Source organism: Motacilla alba, chromosome 2 (assembly GCF_015832195.1).
Source record: "Motacilla alba alba isolate MOTALB_02 chromosome 2, Motacilla_alba_V1.0_pri, whole genome shotgun sequence".
Classification (NCBI taxonomy): Eukaryota; Metazoa; Chordata; class Aves; order Passeriformes; family Motacillidae; genus Motacilla; species Motacilla alba.
This window is the reverse complement of record NC_052017.1, coordinates 41,379,965-41,407,526: the sequence shown is the minus strand read 5'-3', so window position 1 is coordinate 41,407,526 and position 27,562 is coordinate 41,379,965. Positions and strand designations below refer to the sequence as shown.

The following is a 27,562-nucleotide window of genomic DNA, read 5'->3' as shown; positions in this document are numbered from 1 at the left end:
GAAACGAAATTTCCCCTTCCCCCCCGACAAGCACAGGTTTAAAGGAAAAGAGGAAAAAACCCAACGCCCCAAGAAGAAAGAGCGAAACTTGAGTTAAGCCCCTGCTGCCCCACACCCGCCCGGCCGAGAGGGACTTGCACTGCCGCCCCGACCCGGTTCTGCGGCCGTGGGAACCGGAGCCAAGCCCCGGCGGACAGAGTTCGGTCCCCGCTGGATGCGGCGGGGATCGGGCGGTCGGCGCCCATGCACTTTCCGTTGAGGAAGAGGACAAGTAACCAAACCACGTTGTCAAACTGCTGACCCGAGGGGGAGATGAGAAGACTGTGTGAGGTATTGACCGATCGGGGAATCGATACAATTTGTCTAATGCAACGGGGAATCGGGGGTTAAGTACATGAGAGGGACGAGAGGATCCATTTACTGAGGGAGAACGGGACAGCTACACCTTGATACCAAAAATACTCCCCCCTCCCCGCAGCAGCCAGCCCGGCAGCGGCGAGGTACGAGGAGAGGACCCAGCTCCCTGCAGACCGCCGGATCGATGACACCGTATTTGCAAAACCGGCCCATCGATCCCACTTGGCAAAACGACTGATCGATGCCAGCTTGCTCGTAAGCTGCTTGCAGAACTACCTTCTCCCCGCGCCTCTGCTTTTCCGCCCACGCTTTTTTTTTGCTTTTTTTTCCTTTTTTTTTTTTTTTTTTTTTGAGGGTTTGAGGGAGGAGAGACACGTTTTTGCCCCCCATCGGGGAGTCAGGCCCATCGCAAATGGCTTCGTTTCCCGAGTCCGACTTCCAGATCTGCCCGCTGTGCAAGGAGATGTGCGGCTCGCCGGCTCCCCTCTCGTCCAACTCCTCCACCTCCTCGTCCTCCTCGCAGACCTCCAGTTCCTCCGGGGGCGGCGGCGGCTCCTCCTGCGGGGGCCCGCCGCGGCGGCTCCACGTCCTGCCCTGCCTGCACGCCTTCTGCCGCCAGTGCCTGGAGGCGCAGCGGCACCCCGGCGCGGGGGACGCGCTCAAGCTGCGCTGCCCCATCTGCGACCAGAAGGTGGTGATCTCGGAGCCCTCGGGCATGGACGCGCTGCCCTCCTCCAACTTCCTCCTCAGCAACCTGCTGGACGTCGTCGTCGTGGCGGCCGCCGCCGACGAGCAGAAGAACGGCCGCGCCGCCGGGGCCGGCCCCGCCGCGGGGTCGGGCGGGGGCGGCGGCGGCAACAACCGGCACCACGGCCGCCCGCCGCCGGGGCCGCCCCGCGCCGCCGGCTCCTCGCCCGCCGCCGCCGCCTCGGCCGCGCCCTCCTCGACGTCGTCGTCGTCCTCCTCCTCGGGCGGCGGCGGCTCGGCGGCGCTCCTGCTGCGGCGGCCCCACAGCCGGCAGGGCGAGCCCCGCTGCAGCTCCTGCGACGAGGGCAACGCCGCCAGCTCCCGCTGCCTCGACTGCCAGGAGCACCTGTGCGACAACTGCGTGCGGGCGCACCAGCGCGTCCGCCTCACCAAGGACCACTTCATCGAGCGCTTCGCCGCCGGCCCCGCCGCCGCCGGCCCCGCCGCGCCGCTCGCCCTCAGCCCGCCCTACCCCGCCTCGCCGTACAACATCCTCTCTGTCTTCCCCGACCGGGCCAGCTACTGCCAGCACCACGACGACGAGGTGAGCGCGGCGCGGGAGGGAGGGAGGCAGGGAAGGGGCGGCTGCCCTCCCGCCCCTGGCCGGCGCCAGAGGGCCCCCGCCCGCATCGCTCGCTGCCGGGGGGCGGCGGGGACCGGCCGCGGGGCTGGGGACAGGGGGCAGGGCCGCCCCGAGAGCGGCCGGTGCGGGGCGCGGGAGCCGCTGGCGCACCGGGGGAGGGCGTGCGGCGAGGCGGCGGCGTCCCGGGCGCGCCCCGCTCCCACCGGGCGCTGCTCCGCGCCGCCGCTCGGGAGGAGGAGGAAGAGGTGAGCCGGGGGGCCCCTCCGCGAGGTGCGGGACATGCTGTCCCCGGAGACGGCCGGCGGAGCCCCGGTTGCCCGTGAGCGGTTTGCAGCGGGGGCATTGGGCTGCTGCTGCGGGAGCTGTGCCCCTCAGAGGGAGCTCGTCGGGCGCGTACCGAGGGGTGGCGGGGCCATGGAGATGCGAGAGAAAAAGGTTTGGGGTCCCCCAGAGTCCCGATGCTAAGTTAAACTGGTTTGTGGAGTCTGCTTTGCACAGCCGTGTCCGGCGTGTAACCCACTGGAGAAAGAAAAACGAATAAACAGGGAAGGAAGATAACTGTGTTGAGAAAAGGACACCTTTTTGATTAATTAATTATAAATAGATAAAAGGCAGTGAAAAAGTTAGCAGATATACTCACGCTTGCATGTGCCAGCTACATCTACTGCTCTTGGTCAACATATTGTCTGCTTCTGTGGAGGCAAACATCTACTGATGCAAAAACAGGAACTTGCTTTACATGGTCTTAGTTTAAAACGCTTTGGCTCTGCAAGTTCTGATTCTGGTGACCCTAAGTATTGTTTCATAGATCTTAAAAGAGGCAGTGGCTTCTTCAAAATGTACTTGAAAGTGTCTGAAGCTTCATTGGGATAGTTTCTTGCTGTGATAGTTTGAAACTTGATTTTTCGTTTGAAGCTGGAAAATGGCGATCTGCTGACTTTCCCCTTTTGCTCTGGGGGTCAATGCGGGGGGATTTTGCTGGAATTTTCCAGTAACTGGTGTTGGAGGTAGTGTCCTCCCAGGATGAAATTGGACAGCACAAGGGGCTTCAGGGGAAAACCTGCCTGAGGACAGGGGCAGTACAAGAGCTTCCTGTGGGATGCTTGCTTAACAGATACACGAAGGCATTTAGCCCCGGGAAATGTGGTGATGCCTTTGTCTTCAGTTTTCAGGGACACTTTTTCTATCTCCTCTAATGTTGCTATGGCTATGAAATAATTCTAGAAAGGTTTGGCATTTTGTGTTTCTTAAAGTTGCTGGTGGCAGAGGACAGAGCGGATGAATTCTGTGGAAAAAGAAAGACCTTAAAATGACATTTGGGGGGGCATGAAGTGTGATTGAGGAGCAATCAAGTTTTTAACAAAAAGAAAAGCCCGCCCAGAAACATTATGGCAGCTGAGCTGCTTTCAGCTTTTTGTGGTATCTCAGTATCTCCCTAAGAGTGGGCTTCCTGAAGCACTTGTGTAATACTGAATGCTAGGCTGAAATGAGGCATGATGTTCTTAAGACACTAGGAAAAAACATCTTTCTGCATTCATTTTGAAGTACAACTTTGGTTTTTGTGGTACAGGCTAGAAAGCTTCTAGTTTTTGTGTTCTCAGTAGGGTGAAAGTTCTTTTTGGAGTGTGTAAAATGAAACAATTGAGGGCTTTTGGCCATAGCACAGAATATCCAGCTTCTATTGCAATGTATTCTGAATCCACTGAGTAAAAGAGTAGCTGGGATAGGAGCTCCAAGGTATTTTGTGGACTTAAAAGCTTAAATTGCAAAGGGAACAAAGGTATTCTACCCTTGCTAAAACTGTACGGCTTTTCTAGAAGTAACTTCTGAAAAAGCTTAATTTATTTTACATAAATAATTTTACTTTCAAGAGTGCACTCTGAAAAGAGTACAACTCTTAAAAGCAGTGGGTTTGGGTGTTCCTGTGTCCTGTAGACCTAGAAATTGTTTTAAAACAAGTAAGTATTTTCAAGCCTTCAGCTCCTGTTGAGAAAGGCTTTTATTCTGCAAATTAATGATCTACTGCTGTTCTTGATTAGTGCGTTTTGGTGGCTCCTTAATGCGTGTGTGCCTGATCAGTATTTGCAAGTATTTATTATTCACTCGAGAGGAATTGTTTGGGAGAGTCTGACTGTTGGGAACAGTTTGTCTGTAAATCTTTATCACTTTGGCTAAAAATATGGGTGAGGTGTACAACTTTTTTTTTTTTTTCTTCTGAGAAAGGGTGGCTGCAAAACTGTGAGGGTTATTGCTTGTTTAAGAATGCTATTTACAGCCTCATAAAAGGAACGATAATAGAAAGGCAGCCTTCCAGGAGAGTACTTAGTGCATCACTTAAGCACTTTGTTGGGCTAATAGTGTAAAAACAAACCTAAAATGCAAGGCAGGAATGGTAGCCTGAAACCTTAATATTAGTGGTTAAAAACTCGGGTTCTGCTCTGTATGTGAAGAAAAGCTGGTGAGCAGGATATTCCCTCTGATTAAGTCATGTAGGTAAGGTTTGGGCATAGGCAGATCTCATCTGCAAGCTGCTGGAAGAGTAATTCTCTTAAATGGAGAATTCTTCTTCCCCAGGATATATCTCCCTTACCCTGTTATAAGGAGTTTGACCCCATCCCGGAGGGTTTTCTGCACGAAAGTTGCTGGCTCCTCCCTTTCGTGCCTCCTTGCCTAGAACATGATACTCCTGTCCTAATATTGCTACTCATTTGTTACCTTTCATCCTGTTCCTCTCTGGTCTTTCCACCCCTCCTTCTGGGAATCACTGTCCGTTCCCCATAATTTTCCCTCATTCCACCTCCGTTTTTAGACTCCCTGGAGTGAGAAGGGAAATAGCACCGTGGGTGGCTGCTTACTGGGTGTTCCGAGTCTCAAAACAAGACTACACATACACATTTTCCAGACAAGATCCGTGTAGTTGCTCATCCTCTTAATGCCAAGAAATGCAGATTTCAGCTCTTAACTGGGATGTGTCTGGCGTGTAGTCTCTTTTTAGTCGAGATGGTTCTGGTCCTGGTTGAGCTGTTGATGGTTGAGCTGTTGACTCCTGTTGTTTGCTATGAGTACGTAACAGTCTCTGAAACAGAGAATATTGACTGTTACAGTAGTGGCAAACATTAGAGAGTGGAACCCTGAACACTGCTTTCAGGGTGGCAGTGCCTGCAGATACTACAGTGATGCATGAAAGAAGGTGACTAAAACTCTTGTGGGGTTGGTGGGAAGCAGAAGACAATTCTTTGTCATAGAGCTTCTGTTGAAATCCAGTCTGGTGCTTTATTACTGGGAACCTCACTGTCTGATGTAAAATGCACCATTAATGTGGCAGCAGGGGGAATGCTTAATTTCAGATGTTTCAAAGCATTCTACGAAAGTAACCATATTGCAACCCTGATAATTTTCTTTTGTCTGGCATTTTTTGTGTGTACAGCACTATCAATGCTACAGTAGCAACTAGGATGTTATTGTTATAAAAACCAACTAGACAGAGGAGTTGAAAAACATTGTACTTCAGTCTTACCTATAATTAAATCAAATATCCTCCCTGATATGTCAATGTGTTCTTGATTGTTTCATCTTGGACTGAAAAGGCACCTCTGTTTTTCTTTTCTGGGAAGTATGAATAGGCTGTAAACTAAACCATGATCTTAGAAAAATGTTGGAACAGTTGTAGGACACTTAGTTTATCAATACAAGCCATCTAAGTGAGTTTGCAGAAAGTGGGAAATCCCACAAGTTGCAAGTTAAATAATTGGGGTTTCATTTATGTCAGAGCTCAGGTCCTGTGTGCTTGGATATAATTTCATGATAACAGTGGTGGATGGTCAAAACACTTAAATAGTAGACTTCCAACACTTTCTAGGGAAAGTGTGGGGTTACCAGATTCAGTCAGCTTAATGATGTGTGACCCTTCTAGTTCTCATTGCTCTACAGATTCCATTTTAGAAGTGGTTCATGGACTACCAAGACAAAACCCTGTAGCAGCACAGCTCCCTCTGTTGCAAGAAAGGATTTTAAAGGTCTTTCTCCTCTTGCCCTTAGACACACTCTTTCTTCCTTCCTTCCTTCTCCTTGCATCATGTCTGTCTTTGGTCAGGTTCTTAACTGATCAAATTAATTTACAAACTTAAGATTTTTGCCAGATCAGTGAGTTGCAGTGGTTCATGGGGCTGTTGGAGCATGCAGGCGAGACTCGCTAAAATCAGATTGCTGTGTTGAGTTCTGGGGTTGCGTATATTCCTGGATTTCTTATCTTTTTAGATTACAAATAAAATGCATTCCTTCTTATTGTTTTACAGATTGTGAAAGATGCAATTTTTGGAGGATTGTACATGGATAGGGGAAAGCTTTCAACTGCATGGCTGTCAGCTGAACTGAAAGCTACTTACCTGGTACCTTGGCTAAATTTACTGATTGAGTTTGTCTAAGGTGTTATGTAGGGTAAAGCTGTGGTTTCACAGTGGGGAGCAAGCTGTCTTAACATCTCATGGCTACTCAGAGAATAGAGGCTCTCACTTCCTCCTCTGTTCTTGCCAGGCTTGGCGGTGCACGCTCAGGAGATGCTTGTGTGAGCCAATTTAACTTGCTTAACACGACAGAAAACTTTTTTTCCCTTTTGCTAGCACTGGTATAAGTTTATTTTAATTGCAGGCTGAACTGGTATGAGGGGAAAGGAGGAATGGAGTGGTTAGACAGGAATGGTAGGTTAAATGTGGTTGCCTTTGTGTAATGGCTTTCTGTACTGCCAAATGCTGAGCTTGGCTCCGTGGTGCTCCCAGTGCCATCCACCCACACGTCTCGCCAAAGTGGTTGCTGATGCAGAGGGAGTATGCCTGAGCTCCCAGTTCCAGTTCTGCATCTCTTGCTCAGGGGTTATTTGTATGAAACTGCAGTGTGTGGTACAGGCTCTTGCTGTTTCTCTTTGTACTGGTTAAGGTTTTTGCTGCCTAACAAAGAGATGAAAAATTTTAGGAGTGTATCCAGAGGCAGTGGTTTTAAAATGTGATACTTTGTGTCGCTGGTGTTGTGACTACTAGAGCTTCAGCTTTAGAGGAAAAAAATGTGCATGAGCTAGAGAAATTCATACTTCCAGGGTATGTAAGAAACTGCATATACTTCTTCGTACTCATGCAGCCTTCATTTATCATATTTACTGTGTCTTTTCTCTATTGATGCCAAATGCACATACAGGTGCCCATCTGAGGACGGTGCTTCAGATTAGGTTACTGACAGTTGTGTTTTTCTTTTTAACTTTTTTGTGATGAAGAAAGCAGGGTAGTAAGTTATTTTGTTCATATGTGATTTATGGAATGTGGATTTAACATCCTTAGGACGATAAGAGGTTGGAATAATCTTTTGTTTCACAATATTTTTTAACTTATAAATACTGTTCAGCTCTCAGATGTAAACCTCTGGGATTACTCTGCCTTACCTTCCCTTTAGATGCCTCTTCTCCATCACATCTTCAGCTCCTGGCTCTTCCCTGCATGCAGAAGTCTTTTTATTTAACTCCTCTTTAGTAAGAGAATTAAAACTTTGGGTTTTAAAACCGCTTTAATATTGGAGAATCCAAACCTCCTCTGCTTTGCAGTTGACTGGTGTTGAAATCTGCTCACCATTTTAGGGTAAATAGAGCAAAGCTGTCAGGTTTTTCTCTTGGTGATAATATGATGTTGTTACACTACTGGCTTAATTAAACATGACTTCAGACAATTTTCAGCAAGTAAAAACTGGAAGAAGCAGAAATGCCTTGGATGTTCAGGCAACTTTCATGGACTGTTTTTACTTAGAGCCTGTCTTTGACAACCCAAGAATATTGCTGTGTGTTAAGGGCATTAATGCTTGCAGGCTGCAGTGTAGACCTCTGAGGCTGTAGTGACATACAGCTGGAGATGTGCGTGCAATAAATAGGCATGAAACTAGACTACTGTATACCCATAATTCTTTAAAATTACAATTTTCTTAGAACTGATGCCTTAAAGTGTATCTTGTAACTGGGAGAGAAGGTCTAGCTGAGTTTTTGCTTCAATTTAGAGATGAAATCTTTCATCATGTGTAGTAGTTTCTCCTTTCAGCTAAATCTTCAGAGCATTTAAACATGCTTGCTAGACCGTGCTTCCTTTAAGGAAAACTACTGAATTCCTCTGTTTTAAAGTCAAGGAGGTATCATTCCTCTTTCAATATGGTCCTGACCCAGTCTTTTCCTCGTTTTCCTCCCATACTCCCTTCCTTCCTGCTAAGCTGTTGGTGTCTTTCCATCAGGCAAAGAAAGAACCACGATGTGTTGAGAGCACAGATCTTAAGCTGCATGAACAAGCACTGAATGCAAGACTAATGTTACCACAGATAAGATATCACAGAAGGGGTTTATTGTCTTCAGCTGTAACCCACTTTCAGTGGAGCAGTTACAAATATAGTCTTGGATCATAATTATGTAGTACACAATTTTTACTAATGCTTTTAGTCTGTCATTCAAAGTCTTTTAATTAAAAGTGTAGAAATACTGGATGGGACTGGCTACTGCTTGGCAATCCAAGTATTGGTTAATGTAATGAATGGATGTCCCTCATCCCAAAATATATTAGGCATATTGACTTTGTTTCAACTGTTCTCTTTGTGGGCTCAGCTGCAGCCCCTTCCATAGCTTGTTTTCTCCTTTCCCTGGCTGTGCTTGAAGAAGGGCTCTGTGGGTGGGATGGGTTTGGTCCTCCTAACAAATTAAGCCTGTGCATCTGAATCAAGTTACAGAAATGGAACAAAAAACTTGTTAAGGAATTGGAGCAATACTATCTCCTTGAGTACAAAAACTTCTTTGCTATGTAATGTCACCTCAGAAGTTATTTTATGATTCCTCTTTGCTATACCATCTTAAAGAAGAGAAATTGTATGTGGCTAAGACAGTAGTGTGCTTCTTTTCTAAAGTTCTTTTGATTCTCAGCTTCTTGTTTCTTCCTCTGCTATCAACCTCAACAAAATAAATTATTTTCAGTTATAGAGTCCATAGCTGCTAATCTTTTTTAGGTACTAAAAATGTTGGCCAGCTTTGAATGCTCTAGCTGTATAGCATAGAATGAAAAGGAATAGAACCCAGTACCCACGGATGAAGCTCATGAATATACGTTCTGTGTTGTTCAGGCATCTTGGATATGTGTGCAATACTGACAGAATTAATTCATGGTGATGTGTTCAGCTCTAGGAAATAAGAGCACCATTCCTGTTATTTCACTTGAGTGTGTAACATGCCTTGCTGAAACCCCAGATGGTGAACTTCTTGGCTAGGATGATGACTAGTTAGCAGTTTCCTTCATATGTGGTTGAAATATTTTTGAAGTGACTAAGACTTAAATGGAAACTTCAAATGCTTACTGTATTATGGTTCTATATGCTTTGTGCTGTATGCCTCTGCACTGGTGCTGACTTGGAGAAAATGGATTTTCTCCAGAAAGTAGGAGGAAAAGTTTTCTCCCAGAAGTAGGGAGGCGACTTGAGGCAAGCTCTAAACTTGTTGGACTGGCAGTGGGTTCAAGTCACTTTTCAGAGTTGGGTACTTAAAATTCTGGGCATTGTGAGGTATGCCTTGAATGCTACAGAGAAAACCTCAACTGAAGAAACATGTGAATTGTCTTTAAACTCATTTCTGCAGTAGAGAAATTACCCAACCAAAGGTGACTGCTGTCACCTCAGTAGCTATGTTTTACTCCTGTTTGTTACTACAGCATTCTCTCTCCTAAGAGCACACAAGCAATCACCAAGGCTGCTCTTATACCAGTGCTTTCTGGGGATGTGAGAATAGCAATGTGCTTGCCCTTTAATCTGTGCTGTGGGGGAGAAGGGTGCTAAAGGTGATAGCTAAAGGTAATAGCTTTTTACCTTTACTGAGCTAAAGGTAATGGCTGAACTTGTGTTGCATCATTTTCCCTCTAGTGTTGGTTAGTCTCCACGTATAACCAAAATATTTAAAGGTTTTCTGGGAAGTTTGCTGAACCTATCTTTTTCAGTTGGTTACTTGTATTACATGCCCCCCCCCCCATCCCCCGAATATATTTTGTGGATAGCCAATGTTGTTATAAACTACCATTTACTGTAAATATTTCCTTTTGCTAGGCAAGGTATTGTGAATGTACAGAACTATCAAATGTTGTGTTTGCCTGGATTAAAAGGCTGGCAGGGACCTGAAATTCAGCAATCAAACTTCAGTGTGATTCTTGGATGGTAGTGGTGGAGCTTGTTGCTGTAACTTCCCCATGTCCCATGTTGTCTTGGGTTTTGTGGGCTCTGGATGTCTAGGCACTTGCTGTCCAGAGTGGCTGGCATATGCTAAAAAACTTATGTTATACAGCCTTGTGTTCAGCTGCTCTTGGTTAACAAAAGGCAAACTATTATTTAGGGTAAACTGTCAGCTATCAAACTTCAAATCCTCCCCTTTTCCCTCCCCCTTCACTTCAGTGGTTCTTTTTAGCAGCTATTCACACTGTCAGACAGTTAAGTGTACAAAATAAAAATCCCTAGCCTTAAATATTGGGTGCGAGCAAAGCTTGAAAGCTGTCTGCATTACGGATGCCCTTAAGCTTTGTAATCCAACCTAGTGCAGCATCAGGCACTAGAGAAATGCTGCTGCCTTGTGTCAGGGTTGGTAGTGTGAAGCACCAGTGAGCCAGTCAGTACGGGTTGCCTGACGAGGTTCCTGTTGCTGATCTTCTGTCTCCTTGAATAATGCCATGTCAGGTGTGGAGGGTGTAAGGGACAGCCACCAGGTAGCTCCGGGGGTCTTGCTGCTGCTGTGTCTTGCTGTGCTTTGGAAGTCAGCTGTATAGTTCCAGAATGTTTTAGTGAGTGCATGTGTAAGTGAGGTAGAGCAGGTCTGTTGCTTTGAGGAAGAACCTTCTTAGAACATGGAAAGAAGGAGCAGCCTTAGAACATGGAAAGAAGGAGCAGCATGCCTCCAAGCCTTCCTTTTTTTTCTCCCTTTAAAAGCAGTGCTGGTAAAGGGTTAAATTCCAGCCCCCTGCAGCACACCCCGCCCCCACCGCTATATATGGTATGCCCAAAGGCACTGGAGATTTAATACATTGAAGTTGGAGCGTGAAGGGGGTCTGCAGCCTGCTAGACAAAGTCACTCAAATTTCAAGAATACTTGATCCATACAAGGATGTTACTTGAGAAAGGCATGGCTTCTCTGTTAAGAAACCGGTGGCCGAATGAGCCGGCTGAGTGTCCCAAACACAGCTTTTGTGGCCAGATGAGCAGATTGGAAACCAGATTCTCTTTAATCGATAACTGACTGATCAGCAAGCTAGCTGAAGTTGTTGTGAGAACCAGACAGCCTCCCTTCAGAGAAGTGGTTATTTGTAGGGGAAAATGAAAATTGTTTCTCCCACTGAAGTGCTTGCAAGTCATAGACTCTTGTGCAGATAATGATACAAGAGAATTCATCTGAATTGACTGAATACTAGACAGAAGTAATGGCAAATAATTTCCCCTGGCCAGTTACTGTAGAAGTACCTACAGTGTTGCAGTTATGTCCCAACAGGATGTATTTGGTGTCAACTTGTGTTAAAGGCTTTTAAATGAATGGGAAAATATTGGATGGGAAGAAAGGAGGGATAGTTTATGGAAGAAAAAAAGAAAAACAAAACCAAAATTATCATAAGAAAGAAATTGGTACTGGAAAGATCAGGCAGTGGTCTGGAGTGGATTCTACCCTGAAAGAATCAAGAAGCAACACTAAAAAACATTTGGGAATTGGAGAAGGTGAAATACAAAAGAATTCCTAGAACACTGAGGTCCCAGTCTTTCTAGTGCTGCTCTTGTATGTACTGAAATGGTAATGGGGGTAAGATTTAATATCTCCTTGCATCTTCCTCTCTTGTACTTAATACAGTTGTCATTGAGGGGGCAGATGTAATAATCCCTGCTTCCCCCAATATCATGGAAGCATTGTTAAGATTAGAATTAAGAACTGGATTGCAGTTATAAATGGTGGCTGTTGACAGAGTTCCAAAAGGTAACTACATGCCCTCTTTTAGCAGGAAGGTGCTGTCATCTTTCTCTGCTCTAGACAATGTGTGTTTTAATTGACAATATTCCATGGTAGCTCCTGCACTCTTCTTGCATTACTAATTTTTCAAGGGCTCTGAGCCTGTTGCTAGATTATTAATGTATGGCCCTTGAGCTTTCTGTTGCTGAAGCATTGCTCCCTTACTTGAATTACCCTGTGTGGTGGTTGGTGGAATGGTTCATAGGGAGGTTCATAATGGGCAGGCCAAGCAGGCTGGGCTGAGTGGAAGCAAGGCTGAAGTGTCCTAAAGTGACTTTTGCTGCATAGCTGGCAATTTACTGGAGGGCTGTCCACTCCGAACCTCCAGCCACTCCTGAGATGTGCTTTTTCCATTGGAAGTGCATTGTATGCACTTCCAATGCTTACAAATTTGATAAACTTCCTGAGTTTTAGACAATTGTGACTTGTCAAAACAAACATGGCTTTACCTTCATGTTACTGCTTTTCTGGCAAAGGTGGAATTATCCCACCTTTACATCTTGTCAAAAGTAGTTCATTACGTGCCTCTGAATCTGAACTGTTCCTCAGGAGCAGTTGTGTCAAGTCAGCCTAATTTCTTTGTCTCTTACCAAAACAAGTGGAAAGCCTCTAAGGCAATGTTCTGCTGAACCTGATGGAGAACATGTGGGCCCCTCATTCCAAGTGGCTTATTCTTCAAATAATATTTCCAAGGGAGCAGTTGTACACCTTGATGCTGTTACGCATTGGTACATTGTAGTAACAATTGAAAATTCTTTATGGTTTAGGAAGCTAGGTCTTATAGAGAGCCACTAGAGAGATTTTTTGCTGGAAGTTCTGAAGCACTGCAGTTACAATTAATATAATGTGTGCATTTCATTTCCCCTTGTAGGAGGCTTTAGCATTGACTTGGTATATAGGTAAGGTCAGCATGTCTTTGCAAAGACTGGAGTAGTTGGATTCTGTGGCTGGCCACTTGAGCTTGTAGTGGCATACTTGGGCTTGGCTTAGATCCAGAGGCTCTTCTTTCACTGGAACACTTCCTTGTCAGTCCTTTCATTTCTTTTCCTATGCCTCTGAGCCAGTGAAGGGAGTTCAAGTAGTACGTGATTACTGATAGTCTTTACTAGTGCTCCTATCTCGGTCTCTTGGCAACAATGCCAAAAAACTTTATACACTGTGAGAACAAATAGGAGAACCATAATTTAAAAGCGCAGGTGTTAACATGCGCTTACTTTCACAAACTGCAACAAAAAAAACCCCAACTTGAGCCATTTTTAAAGTTAATAGTTTTATTTTCATATCTCAGTGCTTAGATGCAAGCAATTAACTTATATTTTTATCCAGAGAGTACCATAATTTCTATAGTTGTAGAAGTTATTTAGGGTGTTGAACTACTTATAGGTTTATTTTAATTGGTTTCCAATTTGCTTGTCTAGCTGCAGAAACTTTGTGAGGAGGAGTTGCTCAGCTGCCTCATTTGGCCACTAGTTTCTTAGAGTGAAGTCATGCCTTTCAATTAACGTCCTTGTAAATATAATTCATAGCATTTTTATTCTGTACATGATATGACTTCTGACACCTGTTCTTAATGCCAGCCTGTGCCATTCAGCAGAGAACAGAGGCTGCTAAGGAGCTTCAGCTGATGAAGCTCCTCAATGGTGTGGAGTGAAGATGTATTGAAGGTCCCTTTTTCTGGTCCAAACCAGTTCATCCCATTTCCTTCCCCAGCTCTGCCTTAAACTTAGAGAAGGAAGTTGAGCATGGATACTTTGAATAAATTTTTGGTGAAAGCCATAGTTGTACATTTCATTATAACACATTCTTGTGACTAAGCATCTCACTATTAAAATGTCGTGGGTTTTGGTAGTGCAAGTCACTGTGTAAATGTGGAACAAGTGTTCATTCCTCTCAGCTGCTCAGTAATACACTTCTTCTGTTGCCATTCATTTGTCTTCATTATATATTGTCAGTGTATGCATGTAAACTTCATTTTTATATGGTATTTATGAGGGTTTGGCTAGGATAATAGGACCGGACCAACTTATTTTCTCCTAAATGAAAGATAAATCTTGACAGTTAATCAATCTAGGAATAATGTATTGAACCAGTACCCTGTCAGAACTGCTGTTTTGTCTTCACCAATGTTCAATACAGCTGTTTCAGAAAAAAAAGGAAAGCTGTTTAGTATGTATTTTAGAGTAAATGGTTTACAGTGTGTCCTTCCACTTAAATTTTTAAATTATCATGGGGAAGCCTTGATGGTGTCCTGTCTTATATTATTTTAATATTTTTCTAATGTAAGCAATACAAAAAAATCATGGTCTCAATTGGAAATACCATATAATGCATGAAATTCAATATGATCTTGTCTACAGGAGAACACAATATTTTCACCAATGTGTTTGTTTGAATTTTGAATTCATTTTAACACCATCCCAGGAGGAAACATAAAAGGAAACACTTTTCACCAGCTAGGGGATAGATTGTAAAGAGGAAGTGTTGCATATCAAAACAAAGACCAAAATAAAAAAATAGAATAGTGATACCTCCCAGCTGAGATTACTGTATGCTATCCAAATGTGCTGTCAGCAGGTGAGAGACTCACTGACATGGAATGCTGCCTTGGAAATCTTGTTTGTTTCGTCCAGTTATTTCTCAGCATATGAGAACACAGCGTTATTAACCTTATTGCGGAATTCAGGTACGCTTGTATATGGCTTGTCTGGGGATGGAAATCAGACAAACTATTTGGGATAATGATAACCTCCCTCATTCTCTCTATCCTAATTTTCAGCTTTTTGCAATTTATTCCTCCCTTTGAGAACAATTTTCTCATTATTTTTAGTGGTGTATGATTTTGCTCCAAAGCTTTCTGGTATGAAATTTTTTTCCTTAAGGTGTGCATAAGTGTTATCCACCTGTGTTAGTGGATTCAGATTTTGGATGTAGATGGGCAGTTTTCCATTTGGCTCCCCTGGCAGAGATACTTTGATAGACAGCTAGGTAATCCCTTGCAGAAGGAGGGAGGTAGTAGGGGAAATAATCCAAGGTGATTGACACAGCTCCAAATCTTGTAACTTCTTTTGGATGCACGTGTTCTAATAAGGTAGCACAAGTTTTTTTGTTTTTTTTTTTAGTAGTGTGATGTGAAATTATATAAAATGCTATACTTATTATCTAAGAAAGGAAACTCCTCCTCTTCAGAAACCCCTGTCTAGCCCAGGAAAACTGCTGCTAGTCATTCACTAGGAACCAAATGGCTGTTGTTGGAAGATACTTTCCTGGATCAGTAAGAGTCAGAATATCATGGTGTGTCTGTTGTTTTTCCCCATTTCATGTATCTGTTTTTCTCCAGGCAGGGGAGACATTCCTGCCAAATATGTATGCCATCACTCTTTCTACTACAGCTAGGTGGAAATGCCTTCAGAATGAAAGATCTTTGCAAATCGAAGTTTAAACAAACAAAAAGAAACAAAACCAGCCAAAACAAATTCTCAAAACACCCAGCTCTCATGTGGTCAAAGAAGCCACTTCTTGGAGTAAGCTGACTTGTTTCATGTTTGATCCCATATGGAGTTACGGAGGGAAACCATTCCTCAAGTGCTTTTGTTAAATAAAGCTGTTGCCATGAATTAAGCAACGCTGCCCTGGAATGTTTCTGATCATGGTCTTGCAGAGCTTGTGACCTTTGCACTGAACATGTGAACTGAAACTTCATCTTCCAGTGTTCAATAACCATGTTAAAAATTCAGAGGTGAGGCAGTCTTGGGATTTCCTTAGGCTAGCTTAAATGCCAAGTGAAATTTAAGTACCGATTTATAGAGTTACTCTTCCCTTTTTTTTTTTTTGTGCTAAGTCCAAGGTACAATTTCTATTATAAATCTGAAAATTCTTCATCAATTAATAAGACCTCCACGATTGCATAGACAATGTCTTAAAATGCTTTCATTTACAGAAGCCTACTGAAGCATTAAAATATGGCCACTTTCTTGTCTAGATGCATTCAATTACTCTAATTAGAATGTTTGTGGTAGTATACTACTACTACTTCTTAAGGCAATTGCTTTGAGCTGGTTGTGGTGCCTGCAGAGGATATTCAGTTTTAACTGGGCTGCAGCTGAAAGGGGGAGAGAAGCTGTTTAAAAACTGTGCCTCTTGCAGCTCATCACTTTGATGCCACTGGACTTCCTACCCCAACAGAATGCTATTACCAATTAGTCGTTTTCCTGTTTACCAGATAGGAACACTGCCACCTCTTGGCTACTCCCCATCCTGACCTTTCTGAAAACTTTGTTGTTTCTTGTGATGTTTTCTGGTGCAGTGTTCCTGAATAATTGGGTGGTGGTGTAGTGAAAGCCTTAATATACCATATTGTAGGCTTGAGATTTTGTATGGAGATCTTAATAATTGTGGATTCTACCCTGGAACAAAAAGATAGAGTATTACTTGGTCAAGTGACTTTCAACTCTGACCCATTGCAGTATACATCCCTTTAAAATATGCTAAGTTAAGATCTGCCCTCACTAGATTAGCTGACCACACAATTTGGCAACAGTGCTGGCATCTGAAAGTAATGTCTGGCACAAAAGAGATTCAGCCTTTACGGCATTAAAAGGGAATTGACCGAGTATTTTCTACTGATCTTTATTTGGTTTTGGTCAAAGCTGTGTTGATCAGATGGTGAATTCTACAGTTGGGGAAAAAAGGCTGTGTTAGGTTCTGATCATGTTTCTAATATCAATTTTAGTGAAGCTGGCTTGAGAAGTAGTTTAAATTATTGCAGCTTCAGGATTCCCAATATTGTGGGGGGTTATAATAGTTAGCTATTAATTCCAGAATGCTTCCCAGTTAGGAGGGAAGTTGTGCTTCTACTCAAAACCCTTTTCTTGCTGTAAGCAGCTTTGTCTTTTTCTATAAACACCCAGTGTTTTGCTGGCCACATGTTTGTCTGGTTGTGCAGTGAACTTAATTCTCGAGAAGATGCACAGAAGGGTGACTTCAGCCCAGTTAATGTGCCACAAACGAACTGAAGAATTGAGGAACACCCCCAATGCTGGCTTTTTCTCTAACAAGCCAGTCCAATGAGTGCTGGGAAGAACTCCTACTTAAACCTTGTGAGAGAGAAGTCTGACTTCTCTCTCTCTGACTTCTCTGTGAGAAGTGCTGCTTCTCGGAGGACTTTTCCCATAGAAAATTCTGGTGACAGAAAGCAGTGACACCCATAGCCCAAAGGGCTGTAAACCAGCTAGTGCAATCCCCACCTCAAGCAACAAGTTTTAGTGGAATGTAGAAACTTGAGAGAGAGACAAGGTGCTTACAGAACATGAGAGGACTTCAGTGGTTGAGTGGGATTGTCAGGATGCTAACAACATCCTGACTCCTATATTAGCAACTGGAATTAATTTCTGGATGTGTAATTTAAGCTCCATAACAGTAATAGAGGATCTGGGTTTCCAGCATCTGTTCATAAGTTGCATCTCAAAATGCTTTCTCAAAGGTGGTCTCCTTCCTGCACCCCCTACCCGAGCCCCTTCAGGTGTGGGGGTGGGAGGTCATGGTGGGGAAGTGGCTTTGTGCCGCTGTATCCCTGTTTTATGCACATCTCAAAAATGAGGCAGGTGTAAATCCAATTTCCTGTGAATGAACTTTCAAACACAGCTTCTGAAATGGTGTTTTGGAGCCTCTTGTGGGAGAGACTCTTATAGAAGAACAAGAGTGAATGGCTTGAGAAGGAGAGTAAGGAAGAGCCCGGCTTCCTCATCAGAAGGGGAAATGGGGGACCTGAGGTGCCAGTCAGTATTTCAGTGGCTCTTACTCCAGTTAAATAAATTACCTAATTAAAAAAAAAAGACACAGACTCTCGTATTACTGCATTGCAAACTAGAAAATAAGCTGCAGAGCTTTAAAGACCTTCTTGTAGCTACAGCAAATAAGGCTTCACTGTGCAGGCTATATGCTTCCTTCTTGCAGATCTTAGTGAAGCAACAGAAAAGGGTAAAAGTTGCTACACAAGCTTTTTAAGCTTTCTTGTCTGGCTTTGTGAATCAAGGTTTAGAACTGCTGGAAGTTCATTATTGGGTTTAAATGACAAGAAATTTGATAGTCTAGAAGTTACTAAAATATTTTATTGTTTAGGAGAAAACCCTCTATGTTGTGTGTAGTTTTGATGGCATACAGATTAAAGGTGTATTTTGCTGGTGCATTAATGAAAATACTACTTAGTGCCTATTTTTCAGCATCCTTATTAGTGCATTGTCAGTCGCACTGTATAAGCAGCATTGAAGGATTTTTAAAATGGAAGCTTGCTGGAGGGAGGAAGGATTGGCAAATACATGATGTATCTAAAAATTACTGGAAAGCAGTGATTTTCAAAAATGTTTCTGTAGTGGCAGATTCACTAGAATAAAATGTTAACTGAATAGTTTTGACTAATTTGTGATAAAAGTGAGGAGATAATGGAAATTTCAGGATTGCTTCCCGGCTATTATGATGGCTAAGTATTTTGCATGGAAGAACAAAAACCCACCTTAAGGATTTTTTTCGGCCTTTTTGACAAAGCTTAAGAGTTTTTAACATCTCAAAACATGTTTGACCTCCCCACCCTTAAGCCATTTTGACACTCTTTACCATTGCATTTCAACAGGAAAGAAAGATCCTTTTTATAGCCAAATGGCTTCCTCCTTCTCTTCTGCCTCTTTTCCCCTCCATCCCCCACCCCAGAGAGCCTTTCTAGTGCTCAGGCTTCAGCTGCTGCCTGGATACTGGCTACATCTGTCTTGTTTAGATGGTCCTAAGAAAAAACAGCACTGAATGTGACCGGAGGGCCAACAACAAGATATGTTTCTTTTCAAATTTGAAAGGAAGCCCTGCACTTGCTTCTGCCCGTTTCTCTAAACTGTTTTAAAATCAATCATGGCTCTTGCCGGTAAATGCTTTCAATCCCCTTCCTCCCTGAAATGGTCAAAATCCAAAACATTTGAAGAAAGTTTAACGAGTTAAATATGGTGGTGTTCACAAGCCCTTTTTTCCCCTCATACAGCTTCCAGTTTGATGAAATAAACTCTTTATGGGCTCTTGCTTTGAGACAGCCATTGGGAAAAGTTTCAAAGAGGACAGTGTGACTCTAGGTGGAATTTGGAGGTTTTCAAGTCCATAAATACTTACACTGATGGCAGACTGGGCTTTTGTACTTGCATTAAAGGGACAGCATTAAAAACTGATTTGGGACCTAAGCAGTGCTTGATGTTTTGTGGTGAAAAAGATGGTGACTGTCAGGGAAAGAGTAATTATGTGGGGCAGATGGAGGGCCGAGTAGTTCCTGTTTTGGGGGAATCATCTGATACTTTTAGAGTGTAGGATTAGGGCTGGAACAATGACAATCTCTGCCAGTCCAGAATGGAGTTACAAAAATGTGGGGTGGTGGTTCTGTTTTTTAAAGTTTCATCAGCTGGGTGAGGGGAAGCCGTGCAACTTGATCCTGTTGGTAAAATTCAGCCATAGCTAAAATGGATTTGCCCTTGTGACAATATCTTGTTACACACAAAATAGAAGGAGACTGTATTAATGCATGAGAACACGCTGATGTTTCTGCATCACAACCTGTGTGTGTCTGGCTGGAGGTGCTAACTTTTGGTTAGCAGTGCCTTTACCACCCCCCCACACTGGAAAAATGCATCTTTATAATGAACTGTGGGGAACAGAGGAGAAACAAATAGCAGAAGAAATTGCTCTTTTAAGAGTTCCTATCATCCCTTGATTAAATAATGGTTGTTACTAGTTTTATTGGTTAAGGAACTTATTAGCCATTTCATTTTTAAGAGGCTTATGCTGCAGTGAATAGTTCTGTGTGTGAGCTCTATTTTATTGCTAGCTGTGATGTTTTGAGTCATGAAAATAAATGTGTAGGAAATGCACCCTAAATAGTCGGTGTGTTACTGGTGTGAGTTGGGTATCCAAGAACCTTGTACTTTAAATTTTGTGGAAGTGTTGCTAGAGTGAAACTGAGTTTCATTGCAGCATTTCCTCTGTAGTTACAGTGCTTGAACTTTGGAATCCACTTTCCTGGCTTTTGTGTGGGGAGGCAGAGCAAAATGGATGTTTGTGCTGAACTCAGCACGTGCACTGGGCTTCAGATAACAATTATTTGGCTTTTTTAACATCCTTGTATTTGGCATGTTGAGCCAGCTACACGGGCTTGTCCTGTGAATTCGCATACAAGGAGCAGGTCAGCTCGCTGGGGCTTTAGTTTCCGCTAACCTCGTGTTGCTGCACTCGTGGTTCTGTGCAGAGATGTATAACCTCACCCAGCTCTGAGGTGGTTTTGGCTTGTGTTCTGGAACAAAGACTCTGAAGCTTGCTTCTTGGATGCATTGTAAGGACACTCTCTACCTCAAGCCAGTCTCTCTTAATGCATGCTGCAGGATTTGGTATGGAATGTGTAGCTTACTCCTAGAACAAGAGGAGCACTTTTAAAATGTGTTTCCTTGTGAAAAGCTGGATTAAATAGGAAAACAGATTTGCAAAAAAGTGAATTTAATAATTCTGACTTAATTTCCTCCAGACTTGAAGGGGTAGATTTCAATTTAATTCACTGATGTAATAAAAATTAGTGGCCTGACATCTGCTGGCTCTCAGCAGACCTCAGAGAGGTCACAAACTGGACCCGGCTGTGCCTATACTGGTGGGTTTAACAGTGCTGGCACAAGGTGACATGTACACTGGCTAGATTTTGTTTTCAACCAAGAGAGCTGTGGAGCCCTCAGAGTCCAAATTCTCTTGCAAGTAAGCTGTAGCTTTGTTTTCAGATTTCTCTTGAGAGGTGTGGAGTTCCCTGAAACGACCTTCTAATGCCCAAAGACCTCTCTGATTTGAAACCTGTGTCCCATTTTACAGCCTGTGCATGTTCCCCTGCAGAAAAATGGGGGGCTGGGGGATAGGGATGGAGATTTAATGTATTAATGATCAGCCTTGCTTTAATATTCAGTTTGCTAAAAGCTGAGGAATTTTGAGTGTGTCATAGTCCACCGTAAGGATTGGTCTCACTGCAAAAGCCCTGCACTTGGCCCATAGTTAGCTCTGTGTGCAGCCCTGTTCTGCTGATGTGGGGTGGAGGATGGACACTCACTGCACACAAGAGTAGTGTACAACTGGGGGAGCACTGAGGGCGCTAATACCAATCTCCCGGTTTTTATTCCTCTTGGGAAGCCGAAGTTTGATCTCCTCCAGCCTGGGCTCCGTGCCTCCAGCTGCTCAAAATGGAGGCTGTTTGCTGATACAAAGGGGATCGGCGATGCTGCTGCTGTTGCCGGAGGGCGTTCCCTCCCCACCACTTGGCTCCTCCAGGCGCTGGTTCTGCGGTGGCCCCAGCGAAGGGCAGTGCTGCTGCTGCTGCTGGGCCGGGAGGAGGGGCAGGCTGGCCCCTCTCCTCCCTGCCCGGCTCTTCCTTCCCACCACTGGCTTGTACATCAGCTTTTACACCTCTAGTAGTACTGCTGTCGCTTTGTTGTCATCAGTACAACAGGCTGTTTTAGTGAACTGAGCTGACTGGTGAGCAACTTCATCCTTTACAGACTGTGGATGAGTTCTCAGGGTAGTCTTCACATCATTTCTCTGGTGCCCACCACAAGGTGCTGGTGCTTGCTTGTCTAAACTGGGAGGGTGCTTGAAAGGGTGGTGGCTCTGGAAGAGGTGGGTTTGCCGGGGTGAAGCCTTGAAGCCTTTGTGAAACCTCTGCTGTGTATTTGTGAACGCAAGTCTGAGGTTGTACTGGGTGCTGCATCATGGGATAGATACATACTTCATGTCAGTTCAGAATCTTTTTGGAAATAGAGCTGACTTCCCCTGACAGCATCCACAATGCAGCCCTGGGGACTACTAATTCTGCCTAAACTAGAGGAGAGAAGTGGTGTGGGATTGGGATAGTTACCTGAAACTTGGAGCCTCTTGGGACTGAATTGAATAGCTTCTGTTTGGTAGCATGAAACCACAGTACTAAACAGCTATCTCTTGCAGTAAACCTTGAACCACATGCACCTTCAGGTCCAAAGTATTGCCTGCAGTGAATTTGCTCTTTTTTTTTTCTTCAGCTCATTAAACTATGCTACTAACAGAAGAGCAGTCTTTATCAGAAGGGACACTGGTCTACTGCATGAATTGAACACAAAAGTCAGTGTGAAATCTGTAACAGAGGGTTCTTGCCTTGTTCCTCAGTTTACCAAAGCCTTCTGCAAATACCATCTTACAGTGGAGCTTTTTACACTTTGACTTGTTTAGTTGTAATCCTTTATCTTTCAGATTTCCTGCTTGTCTGGCGCACAACTTTTCACCTGTCTTCTAATTCAATACTTGGGTGTTTGGTTTGGTTTTGTTTTTTTTTGTTGTTGTTGTTGTTTTTGTTTTTTGTTTTTTAATGTGGCTTTAACAAACAAATATAACTTCAGATGGAGGGAGGAATATTAATATACAGTGTAACAGGGGCTTCTGTTCACTGTAAGGGTCTTTTGACCTGCTTATTAGTGGGGGCATTGTTCTGGTAAGCCATTCCAGGACCCATCCTGCCAGTCTTCTGCACAGGATTAATCATTTCCTCTTGACCTCCTGCTCTCTTTTCCTAACATGTTGCATTGATCAGAATCCTTAACTCACAAGTTTGCTCCTGTTTTTTAAAGAACGGGAGGAAAAGGAGGGGGGAAGGAATGCAAAGAAATTAGATATAATGTCTGCTGTTAACATTCTTAGTAAGCTTTATTCCTTTTTTTTCTGCTTGACTCCTCCCTTCTCCCAAGAAAAGAAATCCCTTCCTGGTATGTATTAGCTCCAGATCTCAAGCATCTTGAGTGCCTCTGTTTCACTGGAATTACTTTTTCTGAGCATGCGACTTCCTGCAAGATCAGCTCTGCTCAGAAGGGTCACATTTAAAGCTTTACCCAGCTGAGGCTTTCACAGACTACTGATCTACCACATTAGAGCACTTTATTAATCTTATCTGCAGTATTTCCATCATAGGTAAGGCAGCGTCTAAAGTACTGCACGTGACTCTTGATTTCCTTCTAGGTTTTTTTTTTAATGCCAGCAGAGGGGAAGGTATTTATGGGATCATATGGGGTACCTCCTCGTGGGGAAACCTCCATGTTTGTCTTTACTGACAACATCTTTGTTAAGCCTTTAAGGGAGCTGTTGACTTTAAGGTACAAGGGTCTGCTGCCAGCCAGTCCCAGATTATATCAGTAACAGAAAGGAGGACTTGTTCTGTTCAAATCACCCATGGGTCCCTGTATTCCCCTACTACCTGTTGCTGGCAGCTGAACCAGACTTCACAGGAGTAGACCTCTCTAGACTTCAAATTTTACTTCTGCATGACCTAATTATTCCAGCCCACTTGTGCCCAAGTGTGGTCTGGTTTTGAGAAAGCTGCTGCAGCTTGTGCTTCCTTTTCTAAGGTGTTAACAGCAGCTCCAAGGGAGAGAGTTAAGCTGAAGAGAGGCAATGGGATAAAAGCAGAGGTCTGTTTCCTGTTCTCATATAACCTCTTTCTGTGAGGCTGCGTGTCAGAGGTAGAGTCTTCCACTCTTAGTCCTTGTTTAGGACCTCATCTCCTGGGAATAGATCATTTAACCTGCCTTGTATCTCTGAACAGTGATGCTGGCTGATAAGCTGTTCTAGGTGCAGTGGCCTTGCTCAGATCAGAGGAATGCTAAATGTCTGTACCCGTTCCAAGGAGTACTTTGTGCTGCTCTGAGCTACCTGGGGATTCATCTTTGTACCCCAGTTGAGGCTTGGAATGGCTCCAAAGGGCACTGAGCCATGTGACTGACAATGCACAGATTACTGAATAGCAGAAATGACAAAGCTAGACGTAGACCACGAGCTGGAAATAAAACTGGGTATAGTTGTCCTATCAAAAGCAGATGGATTAGAAGCCCTGTCTATCTAGTGATAAATTCCTAGTCCTGTGGAGTGAGAGATCTGACTTAGCCCATGCCACTAAGCCCATGGCACCTGAGGTGAGACAAAATAGCCCATTGTTCCTGAAGCTGTGGGGATTGTTAGCTTTTTTGTTAACTGCTGGTTTTGGAGGAATCGCCAAATTCCATTTTGTTTCCTGCCCTGAGGTAGGGTTTGGGACTATCCTCCCAGTAAGAAAACTATGATGGCTTGTAATGTCTTACTTCCAGAGCTGTGTGTTAAGACCATTCAAAAAGGCCACATCACAAAGCAGCATTTCACTGTCACAAAGAAATTGGGGCAAGAATTCTGAGATAATACAGGACGCTTCCTAGCAGAGAAAGCTCCATGTTTGTCTTTGCTGGCGTCGTTTTTGTTGTGTTGTGAGGCAAGGCCTTTCACAAGAACACCTCCTATGCTTGGTAGTAGACAAAGCCAGAGAAATCACCTGCACTGAAGGCGGATTCAGGCTGATAGCTCTGACACAATGCATGTGAGGGCTGGAGCTCGTCGGAGGGAGCTGTACATCTTTCCTACTTCTCTCAGAAGATCCTGTGGGCTGGGGGTGCTTTCAGCTGCGCCCAAGACCTTCCATTAGTTGTTTTTAGCTGCTCTCGGCCACCACACCCGAACATCTAGGCTATTGTCCCTGGCTGCTGCTGCTGCTGGCTGTTGTGCTCCCCTAGCATCTGGCTCTAGTGATAAGGGACACAGTAGCGAAGATGAAGAGAACTGTGCAGCCACAGAAGGGGGCCTCTTACTTGCCCCTGGTCCAGCTCCAAAGGTCTGTCTTCCTTTTCCCAAGCTTCCTCGTGGAAGGCTACAAGGTCCCTTACTGCCATTGGTTGATATCAAATGGGCCCCTTCAGTTGGGGTGTGGAAGGGGGTAGTTGCATAACATGCTTCTCTTTGCATGTGTTATCTTGATGGACTGTCTTGGCAGTTATGAGCCTGTTCAATCAGGGGAAAAAAAAGTCTATTGACTCGTTTCTAAAGCTTCAGCTGTGTGGGCATACATACAGTTGTTTTCAGCATTGAGACTACATGCTTGCAAAAAAATTACCATGGTGATCCTCCAGGAGTTTCTTGTGAATGGTTTCAAGATACAAGATGTCTTTCCACTGTAAATTCGAAGTCCTGCCTCCAGTTCCATTTACACAAATGAGAACTTATGGAAAATGTTTTTTTTTTTTCCTCGTATAAGCAGAGAAGATATTTTTCAGTTTCACAGGGCAGTCAGAATAGGGCTGAGGCAGGATCAGGGCCAATCGGTCAGTCACACCTGTGTGATTCACATCTTATTCCACTCCCATGCCATCTTCTGCTGAAGAGCACATGACTGACTCCCTGCAGTGCTGGTCCAGCATTTGGCTGCTCGTTCTGGTCCGGTTCCTGAAGAACTCTGGGGCATTGTCAAGTCTCATTTCTAGCTCAAACAAGAAACAGAACTCTGTTTTGAGGAAAGAAGTATCCAACTAGCTGGATTTTTATAAGTTTTTGTGGCAGAAGCTGTGTCAGTGCAGTATCCCAATTCCAGAAATAGCCTTATTATCCAGTCTGAAACTAATGTATTTTGCTAACTGGCCTGTTTGTATAAGAATTATTTTTTAAAACTAGAGATGTGAGGAATAGCTATTTTTAGGAAGGTCTCTTCTAAGCTTTGTACATCTTTACTCAGAGTGTGGTGATGCACTGGCACAGGTTGCCCAGAGAAGTTGTGGGTGCCCCATCCCTGGCAGTGTTCAAGGCCTGGTTGGATGGGGCTCTCCTCCTGGCGGGGGGGGTTGGAGCTGGATGGTCTTTAAGGTCCCTTCCAGCCCAACCATTCTGTGATTCTGTGGTCTTATATTCCTCTTGGAACCATGGAAGAGGTAGTACAGCAACAGCCATGAGAGCTGACTGAGGTAGCTTGCAGACATGATGCAGGCTTTGATTTTCTCTTTTGAAGGGAAAATGTATGCTAGGATAGGTACACTACACTAGGTAGAACCTATCCTCTGTCTAGGAAACAGTGGGCACATTCAGGCTGCATGAAGTGACACACTTCATGGTGTCTCAGCAGTGAATTTGAGTTTGTGTGAGTAAACCAGAACACTCACAAAAAAAAAAAAAAAAAAAAAAAAACAAACAAAACCAAAACCAAAAAAGTGTTGTATTTTTCTCAGAATGGTCCTGATGAGAAATGTGTGTCTTCTGCAATAGAAGGCTTTCGGTTACTCATTTTACTCCTTCAGTGCTACCTGAATTGATTGCAGAAAGGATTAAGATTGGTGTCATCTGTGTGTTTTGATTTGGCAAGTAGATTAAGTTTGAGGTTGCTTTCTCTGAGCAATTACCAGTGTGGTCTTTCAGCATTCTATTGGTAGAATCTGTTATTAAAAGACTTAAATATTCTTTCACTTGTCTGAGCATTAGGTTGGTATACTGTTTGAAGAGAGAAGTCTTAACAGAGTGGTTTCGCTCAGTGGCCTGTGTGTAGCACAGAACATATTCAGAATGTGCTATGTTTGTGTTGTCTTTGTGATCACAGACCTTTCATAGAAAGAAAGGATGTGAGAAGAGAGGTGGTTCTGTTCATCCTTATTCATTAAGGTAGGTGTTAAAGGTGGTGTGCTTTTCACCTTGCTGGTTGAAATAGTGATTGCATATAAAAGAGCCCTGGCCAACTGGCTTACAGTTTACCATGTGGCTTACAGCACGGAGAGGTATTTTACTGAAGTTGTTAGTGCCAAATTACAATTCTCTGAAAATATTCTTTCTCCCTGTTTCTCATCAGAGGTTGTGGATATACAACTCAGTCCATGCCCAAAGTCTCTGCTGTAGTTTTGTTTCTCACATGAAGAGCTGGCAGTCAGTAATCCTGGGACACTGATGTAGGATGGGGAAAGGAGCTCTCTATGTTCTATCTGGAAAACTTGTGCTGTTGTCACAAACAAAGACAGCAGCTTGTACTGCCCTGGCAATAAAGCATGAGTTTTGTGACCCTTTTAGACTAAAGAAATTGCTTGAAGTTGCTTAAATATGCATAGAAATGTCTTTAATCCAACTAGAAATACCTTACCTGCTGACTGCATGCAAACTGCTTTTCCCTGTTTGTGCAGGGGCTCAGCTGCTAATGGAGGCTCAGACATGCTCTCCAAGTGTCCTTTGGTTGGTCGGGAGCCCCTTTGATACCTGTGCTGTCCTTTGCCAAGCATCAATAAAACCAAACCCTTTCTAGGAACTTGGAAGCAGCCGGACCGGAGTTCTGCACATACAGTGCCAACATTCAGCCGAGCAGTTTATAAGGAGCAGTTTGAAAGAGAGGGCAGTAGTAAATGAAGTTTTAAGATCAGGGAAGCTAGAGAAAGTGGAGGCCAGTTTTTTACTTTGTCTTTCCTACATCAGTAAAAAAATAGTGGAGGTACAGGTAAACTAAAAGTGTTGTTCTGAGTTCTTCCTCTGAAGAAGCATCTATCTCCTATGTATTGTTTAAATAAATAAAGCAGTTTACTTAGGTTTTTAAGAGTAATTTCTAAAAACTGAACTCATTCCAGGAAATAAATACAATATTCTAGTATTCTCTGCAGTGAATTCTTTATGTTCTTAAATTCTGCTTGCTCTCACTGCCATATGATTAAAAGATACTTGAAGGAGTCAAATGTTGGAGTGTCTTTCCCTTAAAGCTTGATAATTTAATATTCAGTATTTGCACTTAGAGATTCACAGTGCAAATTTGGTCTAGAGAGATTAAAGTTAGTTTAATCTTTGCCTTCAAGACCTTAAACTCCTCCTTCCCACTCACCCCTTTCGAGGATAGTATTCCACTGTGCCAGATTGCCCATATTGCCACCAGAAAATTGCTTGGACCACTTCTTACAAAATCAAAGGTCAACTCCATGCCTTGGTGGCAGCTGGGAAACTAATGATTTAATGCT

At 43.8% G+C, this 27,562-nt stretch overlaps 1 protein-coding gene across 1 annotated transcript in view; it reads left to right on the top strand.

Moving 5' to 3' along the window:
* Positions 1–432: 432 nt before the first annotated feature.
* Positions 433–27,562, top strand: part of TRIM71 (tripartite motif containing 71) — a 55,160-nt gene continuing 28,030 nt past the window's right edge. The window contains exon 1 of the mRNA XM_038129528.1: positions 433–1,648. Coding sequence (XP_037985456.1) covers positions 770–1,648 — 879 coding nt within the window. The 5' untranslated portion in view covers positions 433–769. The remainder of the gene's footprint in view (positions 1,649–27,562) is intronic.